The sequence below is a fragment of the Mercurialis annua genome, linkage group LG7, assembly GCF_937616625.2.
Source record: "Mercurialis annua linkage group LG7, ddMerAnnu1.2, whole genome shotgun sequence".
NCBI classification, from domain to species: domain Eukaryota; kingdom Viridiplantae; phylum Streptophyta; class Magnoliopsida; order Malpighiales; family Euphorbiaceae; genus Mercurialis; species Mercurialis annua.
The window spans coordinates 4,857,450-4,872,423 of NC_065576.1; the positions used below are offsets into that span (position 1 = coordinate 4,857,450).

Here is a 14,974-nt window from a genome sequence, read left to right on the forward strand (position 1 = left end):
ACTGCTTTATCTGTTTATTTTCAATTTAACTTTAATAATATTTGTATTAGCTTTAAGAGATTTTTATATAAGCTATTTCTGCAAAAAAAATTAACTTCTCACTCCCCCCCTCCCCCACCCTCTTGAAAAGCCATCTAGACCTACAGTTATCCTACTTGTATACAATATATATCACACGGTGATGGAACGGGGTCATAATTATTTGGCAAATAAGCTATAATTATCGATAGATAAATATATACTGCCTAAACTAAAAACAACAATTAAAAATTAAAAGAAGGGGTAATAATTATTTGAATTTAGTCTAAACACAGAACTGGTAAAGTTTTCATTCCCCAGCCAAAAATCAGAAACAATATAAAGGGGTGTTCATATAAAAGACACCTTAATTAGTAAGTAGATATGAGCATAATTCTTTTGGCTCATGTCCCTTTAATCTTAAACATATTATTAATTTGGGATCAAAATGGAAAAGGTATGCCATTGGTAGGTGCGTAATGTCCCATAGCTCCATTATTGCCTGCTTCATTTTGAATCGCCTTTGCACCATTTTCCTAACATAACATGAAATCCAACAAATTTAATTGCCAATCTTCATTCATTTTTCATTAGTAAATATAATGTTCATCAAATTAATAACTATCAATAATCAATTCACTTATTAGTTTAAGTTGTTGGTGAGACTCCAACAAATAATTTTATTATCTTAAGACATTCTCATATGGAAATTAATCTTCATTTCGTCTTAAGCGTGAACAAACGAAAGTTCATCTATTCAAATATTCTAATTTATCAAATGATAGTTGTCTAGGATCTAACTCTAACCTTTTCGACACAAGAAAAAAATATTTAAAATTTTAAAAAACTATTTACCAAATTTTTGAAATACTGTATGATATAATGAAAATAATTTTGTCAGCACCAGTACATATATAAAAAAATCAAATATAAATTAGTTTATCAGAAAAATAACATAAAATATTAATTTTTTTATTTATATTAACTAGACTCTTTACTTTTTTATTTCCTTTTTTTCTATAATCATCAAAAGTCGCAAAATTGACGGATTAAACTTAAGAAAGCAAAAAGATTTAGATTTTTTCAAAAGTTAAGCCAAAAAAGAACAAAGGGGTTATATCATTTCATGGCGGATCAGTGAATTATTGGGCCGAGCTGGAAACTGAAAATACATAAATATACAAACCTGTTCTCTAGTAATATTGAGAGGAGGCAAGTTCATATCAACCAAGGGTCCAAACTGGTAAGGCTGAGGAATGTAGGGATCATTCACAAATTGTCCCAACTGAGGCTGAGGCTGAGGCTGAGGCATAACATTGTAGCCATCCGTAGCTGCCTCATTGTTGTGTGCATAAGGATGATAGGGCCAATTGTATCCTTGAAACAATGTTGGTGATTGGGTTTGTATCATTCCTGGCAAAATTGGTGCTTGATTGCTGTACGGAAACGGAAATACTGAGACGAAAAATATTGAAAAAAAAAATATTTGTATATGAAAAGCCTAATCATTTAAAATTGTTTTACTTTTTGATTTTTTTTATATTTTAGCCTTTTAAAACCGTTAATTTTAGCGTAATTGCATTAAATACACTTTAATTGGAGTCAATTATTCGATTTGACAAAAACATTTATTCATTTATGACCAAACATTTTAATTTCATCAATTGTAGCCTAATTTTGATAAGAATTTTTCTATTGAAAAAAAAAGGTCATAACTGAAAATCTAAAAAAATATAACTAATTGGCTATAATTGAAATACACTTATCGTAATTAGACTAAAATTACTGTTTTGAGAAGATATAAATAATAAAATAATAAAAAACAAAAGATATTTTTAAGTGATTGAGCCTTTCTAAAAATATATTATATATAGGATTTGTGAGTTTTAAAAGCGTTTTCGAAAATAAAATGAAATATCAAAATTTAAGACTGGAAAAACTTTTGTATAAGAGAAAAGAGTCATCTCGGTCCTTGAATTTGTGGAACGAGCTCATATAACAAAAATTGTGTTCGTTTTGACAATTTAGTCCATAATGTTTCAAAATAAAACTAATTACATACGTTCCTATGTTTGCTTTTTATGTGCTCTAAACATATATAAATTTACATAACTAACTTTAATTGAAGTATGATAAATTAATTTATCAAACTAAGCTAAGTTTAATTTATATAAACTCGGCTTATAATTTTAAGGCATAGTCATTCAAAAAAAAATCTTCCTTTTCGAATTTTTTGATTTCTATTTCAAACTTTTAAAAAAAAATCCTTATTTTTACTCTATTTTTTAATTTTTAGTTTCAATTGTATGTATTTTTTTAAATATGAGTGTTTTCACTCTAATAAAGCATTTAAATATATCATTCATATTTGGTATTTAGTCTAAATAACTTTAAATCTTTTAAAAAAATACTAAAAATTGAGAATAGGTATCAAATATGAACATTTGAACCTTTTATGAATGAAAAAACTTAATTTAATGAATAGGTACAATTCAAATTGAAAAAGAAATTTGACGATTTTAAAATTCGTAATATAAACAAAAAAATAAATAATTTTAAATAATTAGATTTAAATTTAAAAACCGTGATGATCCTTTACTCTTTCATGTAACAAAGTTTACAGATAAATATGTAATATACCTGAAGAAATGAAATCCGGTAGGTACTGCATCAACCTCTGGAGGCATATCTGGATTATAGCTGGAACTTCCCACAAAAAATCCACTAGGATTTATATTGTTTGGATAAAATCCTCCCTATAGATGCCAAAATAATAATTAAGAAATTAAGTCCCTGATAACAATTGGATGGTGTCCCTATCATAATTTCTTCAATATCTTGATAATTCACTAATTAAAAAAAATTCAGTTTGTAAGGATGATCAATTCCGTCACAAATTGTTGTTTTTATTTATGATGAAACTGTGACGAATCGTCCATCAAAAAAATATTATAACGGATTTGTAATAGAAACTACTCTTACAAATTTTTATGATGGAACTGTTTATTATAAACAAATTCTTAATATCAACGAGTTATAATTTAAATGGTATAAGCGTTGAGCAGCAAACTGTTAGGACGTGGTTTCAAATCTTCCCACAGGTGCTTTCCTTTTCAATTATTAAAAAAACAAAAAAAAATCTTAACGGTTTTATTATAAATTTGTGACATGCTATAATCACACTATCTTTTTTTAGTAGCGGACCTAGACATAAAATTTTGGAGGGGCCAACTTATTAAATACAATTCGATCTTAAAAAAAGTTGATTTGATTTTCGTACAAATCAAACTAAAATATATTATTTGAATTAAAAATTAATTGAACCTATTAGTAAGGTTTGATTTGAAATATTATATATTCTAAAAAAATTAGATTGGTTTGAATAAAAAATTTAATGTTTTAATTTAACTAGATTCGTTTAAATAAAAAAAACACACTACTAAAATCAAACAATTGGTATTAAGAGAATTATAAATGAATTTGTGGAGCAATTTGATTAAGAAACTTATTAAAGTGTGTGTAAAAGCAAATTATCCAATGAAAAAGGATGAATATCTATTAAGTAATTTGTTCAAAACATCTTCTTTGAGGGGGCAGTGGCCACCTCAGGTCCTCAGGTAGGTCCGTCTGTAAGAGTATTATCGCACATGTACATCTTCTTCATTTTATGCTTAAATTTTTTTCTATTAAACATAAAAATGACAAAATGGATAACAATATTTTTGATTTTTTACCAGTTGAACCAAAAAAATTAATCTCAGCCATTTTATCTTAATTTTAAGAGTTATTAGCAATTTTTATTTATTTTTACATTCAAGTAGTAACTTAGGATGATTATTTTTGCCAAACCTAATTATAGTTATAGATATTATATTAGATGATTGATGCATATTCTTGACTATTTTAACTGTAGGATTAATATTTATATTTTGAGATTAAATGATTTACAATGCATCTAAGTCACCTAGAACAGACAATAATTTTACAGATTAAATGTTTTTGCAGTTACTATATTTTAGACTTTTTACACTTTGGTTATCATCATTCTATTTTGGATTAATTGCAAATTCATACACGAACTTTACCCTAATTTGTAATTACAACATAAACTTTAAAACTTGACAATATCAGTAACCAACTTTACACTTTTGGCAAATCGATACACCAAACACAAAAAAACACTAACGTGAACATTGTAATATACCGCCATGTGTCATTGCATGATTGGTCGGTATATCAATTTGCCAAAAAATAAAAGTTAGTTACTGACATTATCAAGTTTCAAAATTTATATTGTAATTGCAAATTAGGGTAAAGTTTGTGTATGCATTTGCAATTAATCCTTCTATTTTTACATTTTGATATTATATTCAACTTTTATTTTTTCAACAACAAGAGGTTATTCGGTGAATTCGGACGAATTATCGCTGATATAGCCGACAAAATAATTATAGTCGGAATCACTATATAGTAGAGCCTTTTGTTTTTTGTTTTAAAATAAAAATCAATTTATTAAGATATAAAAAATAAAACGATGCTTACTAACCTCAGAAGCTACTGGATTGATGTACCCATTTTCCAACATTTTCTGCGAATTCATAACCGAAAATTTTGAAACTTATAAATTATAGATAGAAAAGTTACAAAAATATGATTTATTTGTCACGAAATTGCATGAAAATTTCATAATAATACCTTGCGAAGTTGGACATGTTTCAAGGTCTCTTCCAATATGTGTTCATGGCGTTCAGCTTCAATCAATGTCTTGATGCCACTTGGATTCTTTAAGATATAGCTGAAATTCAAATTATCATATCAAAATACTATATATAGTATAGAATGTATTCTATATAGTATTATTTAGAACAATTATTATTATTTCTAAAATACTTTTTTGATCAGTTAATTCTATAATATTTTACATTATATTAATGAAAATTAAACTGAAAGAAATAGAAATCAAAATTAGAGCATCTCCATTGCATGTTGTATTTTTTATGCTATTCTTAGTACAAAATAAGATAAAATGCTACAAATAGCACATATTATTGAAATTCACTCCATTGCAAAATGCTAAACTAAATGCTAAATTTATAATTTTATAAGTGATTATCATTATTAATAGTAAATCTGTAAATAATTTAGATATAATAAAATTTGGCATATGCTAAACTTTTTAACAAATTTGGCACAAAATTTAGCATATGCTAAATTTAGCACATGAAATAGAAGTGCAATGAAGATGTATTTTTTATACTAAATGCTAAATTATAATATTGTGAGGTAATTTGGCACTCTAGATACTCTTATGGTCACTTTGGCATAGTTTTTCCAAACCAACTTAAATTTTAAAGGACGAATGGTTTTAAAATTTCATACATTTACGCTCTTTTACAAATTTAAGCAAAATTTCTAATTTTAGGAATTTAATTCATTTTAAAATATTAACTTTTGATTTTATCCAATTTAAATAATTATTTAATTTAACATGTATTTTAAATTTTTTGATACGATGAATTTGGAAAATTCATAAATGTATTTTTTTAAATTTCATATTATTATTTTAATTTTCACATATTTAACATCTAAAAGTATTTTGTTTGTGAAGAATACCACATGTTAATTAAGTACTTTTTAAAATTGGGGTAAAATTGTTTTGAAATTTAAAATTTGGTTACAATTATCGAAATTAAAAGTTTTGGTTAGATTTAAAAGAAGCAGAAGAGGATAGAATTTTTCTATCTATTAGGCTTAATTTTTATATTATTTAAAAATGTTCAAAACCTACTTTTTTAATCCTTTTTTATAAATTAAAAATTATAGTTTCTTTCAAAAGTAACTTTCAGAATCGCTAAAATAAATTTTAAAAATCATTGTCACATCAGTCTCTTGATATTATACCAAATTAAGTCTATTTCATACCTTAATTCTCTCTCAATTTCTTCGAGTTCAGCATTACATGAACGGATATCCATTATAGATCCCTGGATTTTCAAAAACTTACTCAACAATTTTTATTGAATTTGAAATATGCATCCTTTAAAACTGTAAACGATTCATATACATACCTCGATCAGAGATCCAAAGTTGTTGCTAGAAATACTACATCAAATAAAAGAAATTAATTATTTTTTTCAATTATAGCAATATAAATAATTATGTGTGAAGTCAACAAAATGAAAATTTCATAAAGAGAACGAACCCATTTGTGATCAATTGATGGTAGATGTTTGCTTCCATAGTCATTTGATCAAGAATTCTCTGAATCAACTGTAGATTTTTATAAATGTTTAATTATATGGTATTTTAATTAAATATTGAGATGTAGTAATAAATAATTGGATTTTGTTAGAACATTACCTCTTGATTTTGCAGCCTTTTAACAGAAAGATGCAAACAAAAGTAGAAAAGGACAATTACATCAAAACTTATTAGTATTAATTAATGGAAATGGCATTGGTAAAAACTAAAATCACAACTATGTATTATTTTTAATATAAATTTCTATCTATTATTGATTGGCAAATAATTAATCTACAATGGGGTATATATGATTTAAATTGATTGGTTTATCATTAATATTTTAGTATAAACTAATTATACTAGTTTGGAAAATTTCCAAACTAAAATCAAGACAAACATATTTTAAATCAGCAAAATTAGTTTGATTCGGTTCGATAATTTTTTTTAAACCAGTTCAAACATCATCAAAAAAATTATATATTTATCATATAAAATTTAAAAAATTTAAATTATTTATTCATCATAAAAATAAATATATTATATTTATATAACAAATTATAATAATGATTAACAAATGAAAAACAATTATAAATTTTTACATTTTATTTATATAATATCTTAATATTATAGAAATATAACATTTATTGATCGATAGTAAATATACAAATATTAAAATTATAAATAATAATAGTTATTTCATCATATGATATTTACGTATATTATTTTATCATATACAGTTATGAAAAATTTATTATTAAATTATAATATTTATAACTTTAATAAATATATATATATATATATATATATATGCATATATATTTTGGTTTAATTTGTTTTATGTTGGTTTATAATTTTTAAAACCGCAAACCAGATTAATAATTAATATTTTTTCTATTTTCCAAATAAAAACTGAACCAACAATCTTCTAATGAAATATTTAGTTTGGTTGGTTTGAATTTTTTTTGTACATTCATATGTAAAACAAAATCCAAGTGAAATTTTTAGGTTAGTCAACTTGTCTTTTGGTTTAATAACCAAAAACATCCTGAATTTTGAAAGTTTTTCAATTAATTCTTTTTATTTTTTTAATTGTTTATTTTAAATTCTACCAGTTCGTTCAAACTGAAATAAATTGCAGTGGATATTCCTTAAAATGTTTGATACTACGTGGCACTTCAGTCAAGTTATTTTCTACCGGATTGATATTCCATTTCATTTAATAAATACAAAACTGAATCAAAATCTGCATACCGTGCACGTTGCGGCACGGGAATATCCAAATAATGCTTGATTACTTGTTCTAATCTATACAATCCAAACATAAGAATCTAGTTAGCAATAAGTGAATAAAATCATAACTAACTACAACAAAAATAAAAATACATACATGACAATTAAAAACGAGAAGAAGAAGTATCAAATTCCATATCTATTATTAACAAATCTATCATTATCTATATCTGTTATACAAAAAATTCTCGAATAGCATACGTTTGGAAATTTCATTTTTATTCTCGAAAACGCGTATGGAACTCTCAAATTCTACTTTTTTTTACTCAATTTCTTTTGGTTTTCGAACGAAAAAGATCAATCAAAAATTGAATAAAAAATAAAATTGAAGAGTGAGAATATACCTTTTTTTGCCCTCAAAGAGAAAAAGTTTGCCGGCTGGAGAAAAAATGATAAGAGCAATTTCAGTATCACACAAAGTAGAAAGTTCATAAGCTTTCTTGACAAGCCCACTTTTTCTTTTGGAAAAAGTTATGTGTCTATATGTTGAATTTTCAATTCTCTTCAATTGAATTTTTGATCTTCCCATTTTTTTCCTCTTAATTTTTTTGTAACCTCTAAAGAATGTTGTTCCCCTTTTTATCTTTGCTTAACACCAACACTTCAATTTGTTTTTCCTTTTTTTGGGTCCACTTCTCTTACCTCTAACCCTATTATCTCTCCCCCCTCTAAAAGTATCTTAATTTAAAAAAAAAATTATATAAAATTATATTAAAAAAATTAATTGATATGTGATTAATTACTTTTTCAATGAATTAGTTTGAATTCAAAATTTTATAGTAATTTAGAGACGAATGTAGTATTAATCGAATTCCATCTAGCTATATAATACGGTCGTGATTTTTAAGTCGAAGCTAAAATAACTAATTAAGTTGGTTACCTCATAAAATAGCAATTAAACCACGAGTGATTATTCCACGCAACAGTTGTACTGCGTCATTTATGCAACAAGTCAATATTTGTTTAATTTGTGTGAATAAATATTCAAATATTTTATTAGCTTGTTATATGAGTGACGCGTCACAACCGTTGCATTGAATAATTATTCGTAATTAGTTACACATAAATATATGGTTATGATTTTAGAGAAATTCTTATATAGACTCAGTCTACCACGTTATCCGTTGACTAAGCCAATCATATCATAACACCTTATTAAAATGAGAGTATTCTTGTAATTTAATTTTGTTATTTGCATACACTTTTGAATAATGATATTACAAAAATACTCTCATTTTAATGAGGTGTTATGATATGATTGGTTTAGTCCAAGAATAACTTGGTGGACTGAGTTTACCTAACAATTTTTCTATAATTTTAATGCTTATACATCTTTTCTATAGTATGCATATATATATACAAGACATATAAGGTTGTTAATTTGATTAGATGAATAAGGAAAATGGTATTTGAAATGGTAATTCAATCCAAAATGCCAATACATCATCATTGAATGAAAATCCATATATAAACTTACCAAGTAAATTCAATCACTACATATAAGATTAATTAAAATTATTGATAGATAGATTTTAAATCTCACATGATATAATCAGCGCGTTAGGATGAAGTGGTAAAAGTTCTTTTGTTTTTAATTTGAAGTCTCGGGTTCGAACTTCAAATATGAAATAATCAAAAAAAAACTTTTGAAGAAAATTTATTTTGTATGGATATTGTCCAACTCAATACGAGTTTGTCGGATCGATATCTTAAGTACAAAATAACATACATCTATTATGTCATGTCATCTATACGACAAATGTTGGAATTTTGTTTTATAAGTATATAATCATTAAAAATTCTAATGTTTATATTTCATATAATTTTGTTGTAAATATGACATAATATAACAGATGCATGAAATATACTTTTAGCAAATTTTATCTCGTAAAATTTATATATATACTTAATAAAATTAAAAATCTTCACATCAACATTACCTACATTTTATTTTAACAGAAATCAAAATTAATTGAATAAAATATTACTTTAATGTATTAAAAAATTAGATTTTATATGTTATAATTACTAGTTGAAAAGAGAAACAAATCAAATACATGGACAAAAATTTCTAAAATATTTACCTTAATATTGTAATTAATAGCCACTCACCCATAAGAAAAAAACCCTAGTTAGTTTTATTAATGTAGAAAACTGGTGGCTAATTAATTAATGAATTAGGGCAGTATATTTTTGGACACCATGGTTTTGTTTTTAAGCTGCCCACAGTAAGAAGTGGTAATTATGAGAAATTAGGGAGAATATTTGCTTTTTGAGTAAAGATAAACAAGTCCTAAAGTGAGCAAATGAATATCGACAAATGAAGTTGTAATGTGTTTAATGCTTGTAATCTGAGTTGACCTATCTCCATTCTAATTTCTAAACTAAGTGGACCTTCCTTCAACTGGTTTTGATACTCAAGGATTTACTACTTCTTTAAGTGAGATCTTTCTTTCAGTTATGTAATGGTAAAATGTATATTTTGAACCATGTACCATTATAAAATGTATATTGTATCATTATGTTTTTTAAAGTTGGGTCCTTCAACTTTCATTAATCAAAATTGAATCTCTATACTTTTATTTATAGATCTCTTCGTTATAGAAATAAAATGCGTTTACTCCATACATTGTTAGTGAAACTGGAATAAGTTTTATATTAGTTAGTATTTTATATTAATTTTTGAATTTGATTATTATTGTTGAAAGTAAATTTTCCAATCAGTTTTTTTTATAGTTTGACTTAACAAAATTCACATTTTTTTATAGTTTGAGGTGTCATGACTCCACTAGTGTAATTCGCTGAGGTGGAGGTTATTTTACACTAATGAATGAATGCCCGCCTCAACACCGTGTATGAATTTGAGAAAAAAAATGGTACTTCATGCATGAAAATAGAAAATTTAAACTGCGCGATTAAAATAAGAAAACATGTAAGGTTCGTGATTTTTTTTGACATTATTCCTTAATTCTAAGATAGAATGTTCAATACTTTTAGTACACTATTTGTTATTTTTAATGTACATTATTCGTATACTTTTTAGCATACTTCTAAAATAAATTGTTAGGATACTTTTAATATGTTTTTATTATATATTGTTCCTACACTTTTAGTATTAATTTTAAGATACCAGTTCGTATATTTTATTACTTTAATAATTATTGTTCGTATACTCTTAGTATACTTCTTGTATATTTTTCATAAATATTGCTCGGCCAAAATAAAGGGAAATTGTAAGCCAATTGAACTTTTTGCTCACCGAGTACAACTGTGACATTTCATTGTGCTCGACGAGCATAATATATATCGCAAATTACAGTCTATTAGGGAAAGTTTTTTGCTCGGCGAGCAAACATGGTAAATCTACACATACTTGCTTAGTAGTTCTCAGTTTGTGCAGCATCACCGATACCAATCAGGTCACTGGTACCAACCAGGCCACCACCATCAGCGGCAATTGTCATTACTATAAAATTAAAGTTCACAAACAAAAAGAGCAGACGATTATCACCATTCACCGATGAAGATGATTGTGGAGCAAAAGTGTAATCGGTGAAAAAAATGTTACCATGTACAGTTTTTTTTGTTACAATTATTTCTATTTTTTAATCTTTGTCTGCAAACCAAAAACTTCGTATACAAAAATTAGCAAACCGTGTGCTCAGTGGAATTATTTTCACTAATTCCGTGTTTTAGCTAATTTCCTCGTAAAAAAGTGCCAAAATAAAACAAAATGTAACTCGAATAAATGTGATAGATTTGATGTATACATAAATCGGACCAGAATAGGCGTTGAACTTGCAATTTTGAAAATAAAATGAGAGATTTATAGAAATACCTACAAAAAATATAAATATTTGTCAAAAATACCTAAAAACTGAAAGTTTTAAAACATACCTAAAAATTTAAATATTTATTTTTTTACTCCGCAATTTAGTTTCTTACTCCGCAGTTTCAAACAGTTGTAAACAATTTCAAAAGACACAATTTGAAACTGTTTTACAAAACGTTTCAAATACATTTTTTAATACAGTTTCAAAAACAGTTTCTAATTAGATTTCGAACGGTTTATAACGGTTTTTTAAAAAATAAGTTGAAACTGTTTTACAAAACATTTTAACTACAGTTTCTAATAGAATTTCAAACGGTTTTAAAAAATAAAACAAAATTTGAAACTGTTTTATGAACCGTTTCAAAGACGGTTTCTAATTGCATTTCAAATGATTTATAACGGTTTTTTAAAAAATAATTTGAAACGTTTTAAAAAACTATTTCAATTACAATTTTAAAAAAAATCTAAAATTGACATCTTTGAAACCGTTTATAATACAGTTTCAAACAGTTTAAAAAGACAGAGTATTTTTATAAAAAAATTCAGAGTAAAAAAAATTCAGAGTAAAAAAATAAATTTTCGAAAAAACATAATAAAAAATATATTTTCAAAAAACGGAGTATATTTGCAAATATTTTTAAAAAGGGGTATTTTGTGTAAATTTTTTAAGTAAAATCTGCTCAAGTCCGGCCCATATGATGAGCGATGAAAGGGCATTAATGAAAATTGAACCCGTGAAAATTTATGGGCTATAAAAAGGAAAATGATCACTTAGTGAGAGGCTTGAGTCCACAATAATGGACTCAGAACAGTTCATAGCTTTGTATTTGAAAAATATTATGTGCATTAGCTCTCATGTGGAGTGAGCCCTAACCTGACCAAAAACAGTCGGTTAAATCAAATTAGTCCATATATTTTAATTAAATTTGATTGTATATTTCAATTAACTTAATTTGTTCAGTTGGTCTGATTGATAACAAAAATCAACTAGATTACAAGTAATAATTTTAAAATTTGACTAACTAAATTAATCAAAAATTTATAGCTATTTTATTTACTTTAAAATTAATGTTCTTTAGTAAGTAGCTGATTTCCAGCTTGTTCTGTGCAATGTTTTGGCTTTAAGCAATAAAAATTGTTTATTTGGTGATTGACCAAAAACAATTAATGTTCTTTACATTTGTATTGGTTTTATTTTGAATTGACCGATTTATTTAGTTGGTTCGACTTTATCTATACTATATATAAAAGCACGGATGGGGGGGGGACAGGCAAATTTACGGAATAATCCTTTTCAGTTTACTACTAAATAAAGATTTTATAGTCATAAACTAATTAGTTATTTAATTAATTATTATTGTAATTAAAATCCTAATTAGAATAGGTAGCTAAATTATCTCCAATTTAATTTTTAGTATGTAAACAATAACTAAATTGTCTACAAATTAGTAGGAATATCTATCTTTTAGTTTGATTGAACTATAAAATTAAAATATTGTATTTGGTTAATATATTATTATTTAAATTTCTATCTTATTATTTTTAAAGATATTATTAATAAAATTAAGTTAATTATTTAATTATGGTTATTATAAAACCAAGAGAAGAATAAATTAAGTATGGAAAAAATTTAATAACTGAAAATATTAATTATAAAATAAAAAATTGAGATAATTATAATAAATTTACTAATATGTTCATTGAGGAGTTACGTTACGAGCCACGTGCATAGCACGTAATGCGAAACTAGTACTTTTAAGATTTCAGTTAATTCCGATGATTAATTAGAATTTTAAAAGTATAAAATCAAAATTAATCATAGTTTCTTCAAATAGTTGAATTATTTTTAAGTGAAATATTATAACACGTTTATTAAACTAAAAGTTAATGATTGCTTCTTCTTCTACTACTACTAATACTAATTATTATTATTATTATTATTATTAGTTGTTGATATTATCCTAAACCAAATGAAGAAGTTGAAAGATTCATGCCACCCTCCCAGTCCCAGTACATAATCAAGGCCACTATTTTATTTTTGTGGTGGCGATGTGTGAAAGGAACATCTACACTTTTTTTTTTCTTTTTCTCAATTACCTTTTGTACTATTAAAAATAATTCGTGGTACACATTACAATATAAGCTCAATAAATATTTTTAAAATAGATACGTATTTAATTTGAAATAATTATCTAAAAGGGTCCATTTCATTTTTATAGTTAAACACTTAAATATCAACTAAATATGACGGAAAGAAATGATATCTTACTTAAGAAATCATTTCATCACCATTCAGCCACACCTCTACGGGATACATCATCCATTCCAAAATTATAAATCTATAAATCAGTTAATGAAGATATACAAATCGAAAAACATTAAAATCGTAATTGACACAACAATTTAATTAAAAGGCAAAAAGTTGACGAATTAGGGATGTATATTAAATCGTGATTTTTTTTGTTAACAGAAAAAATTTAAATTTTTTAATTGAAATCCGAAAAATATAATGCAAGTAAAATTATGGATAAATATTAAGGTTATTTTTTTAACTTTAGCCCATTAAATTATAAATATACATGTGGAAATATGCTTGTTGGAATAGCCAAAACACACTCCAAAAAGCTGCTAAAAAAACTGTCACGAGCCAACCACACTCAAACATCAATTCGGTTATTAATAATGACACTACACGTATCTTCCTCGCGCCTTCTTTCTTTGTCCACTCATTCATTTTTCTAAACTACATTATCCACGTCTGCTTATGCTACCTACATTATTCATACATTAATATACTAAAATTACACCTAAAATAAATTCAATTTCCAATTACAATAGTAAAATCATGAAGAATATAATTTAAATTCCAAACCTTCTAAAGTTTGCTAAGCAATTTATAAAAAAAACTTATAATTTGTATTATACTGGTGATTGAAAAAAGTAAAAATAAAATGATTGGATCTCTCTAAACTAGAATCATAACTAGAATAATTTCAAATTATATTTACTACAAAAAGTATGAGATATATTTACATTAAATTAATTTATGCAATTTTATTTTATAAATATATGGATAAAATAATGACAGAATAAGTCGTTTTTAATAATATCATTCTAGTACATATAGTTAACATTTAATGAATGTATTACTATTACTTATAACTATAATTAAATATGTATATACATTTAATATTTTATAATTATGAGGTATTTTAGAAATTAATAATAATACCTCCTTACAATGTATTTTAAAATATCATTTCAAAAGAATAGTTTATTTTTTTTTATATAAATTATTATGCATAAAACAATTTGATAATAAATTGTAAATACATGTATAATAATATTTTTTCTGTCTTATATTTTTTTTAATTTGTATATGGATTATAAAATATTATTGTTATTATATTTTTTATAATATTTTTTAATCGGTTAAAATTGAAAAATTTACTGAAATTATTTTTAAATAAGAAAATGTGAATTAAAATAATTGTTTATATTATAAAACAAAGGGAATAAAATTTATTGGGACACTTCTTTGATCCAACCACACTCTATCGCTCTTCATTCCACAATTGATGATTGGCGTGA

At 25.0% G+C, this 14,974-nt stretch overlaps 1 protein-coding gene across 1 annotated transcript; it reads right to left on the reverse strand.

Annotated features, from left to right (window-relative positions):
• Positions 1–285: 285 nt before the first annotated feature.
• On the reverse strand, positions 286–6,002 carry LOC126656676 (uncharacterized). The gene is made up of 6 exons (XM_050351287.2): positions 5,941–6,002; positions 4,714–4,813; positions 4,565–4,606; positions 2,659–2,774; positions 1,205–1,454; positions 286–554 (listed from the first exon to the last, which is right to left on the reverse strand). Exons 1-6 carry the CDS (start codon positions 5,991–5,993, stop codon positions 462–464), a joined length of 654 nt encoding a protein of 217 aa, XP_050207244.2. The 5' UTR covers positions 5,994–6,002; the 3' UTR covers positions 286–461.
• Between the last annotated feature and the right edge of the window lie 8,972 nt (positions 6,003–14,974).

Excerpts from the sequence above, each read along its gene's own strand:
- LOC126656676 (XM_050351287.2), bottom strand. The coding sequence starts at position 5,993 with ATGGATATCCGTTCATGTAATGCTGAACTCGAAGAAATTGAGAGAGAA. Across the intron at positions 2,775-4,564 it reads TCAATCCAGTAGCTTCTGAG|GGAGGATTTTATCCAAACAA; the intron begins GTTAGTAAGCAT and ends TGGCATCTATAG. Across the intron at positions 1,455-2,658 it reads ACCGGATTTCATTTCTTCAG|CAATCAAGCACCAATTTTGC; the intron begins GTATATTACATA and ends GTTTCCGTACAG.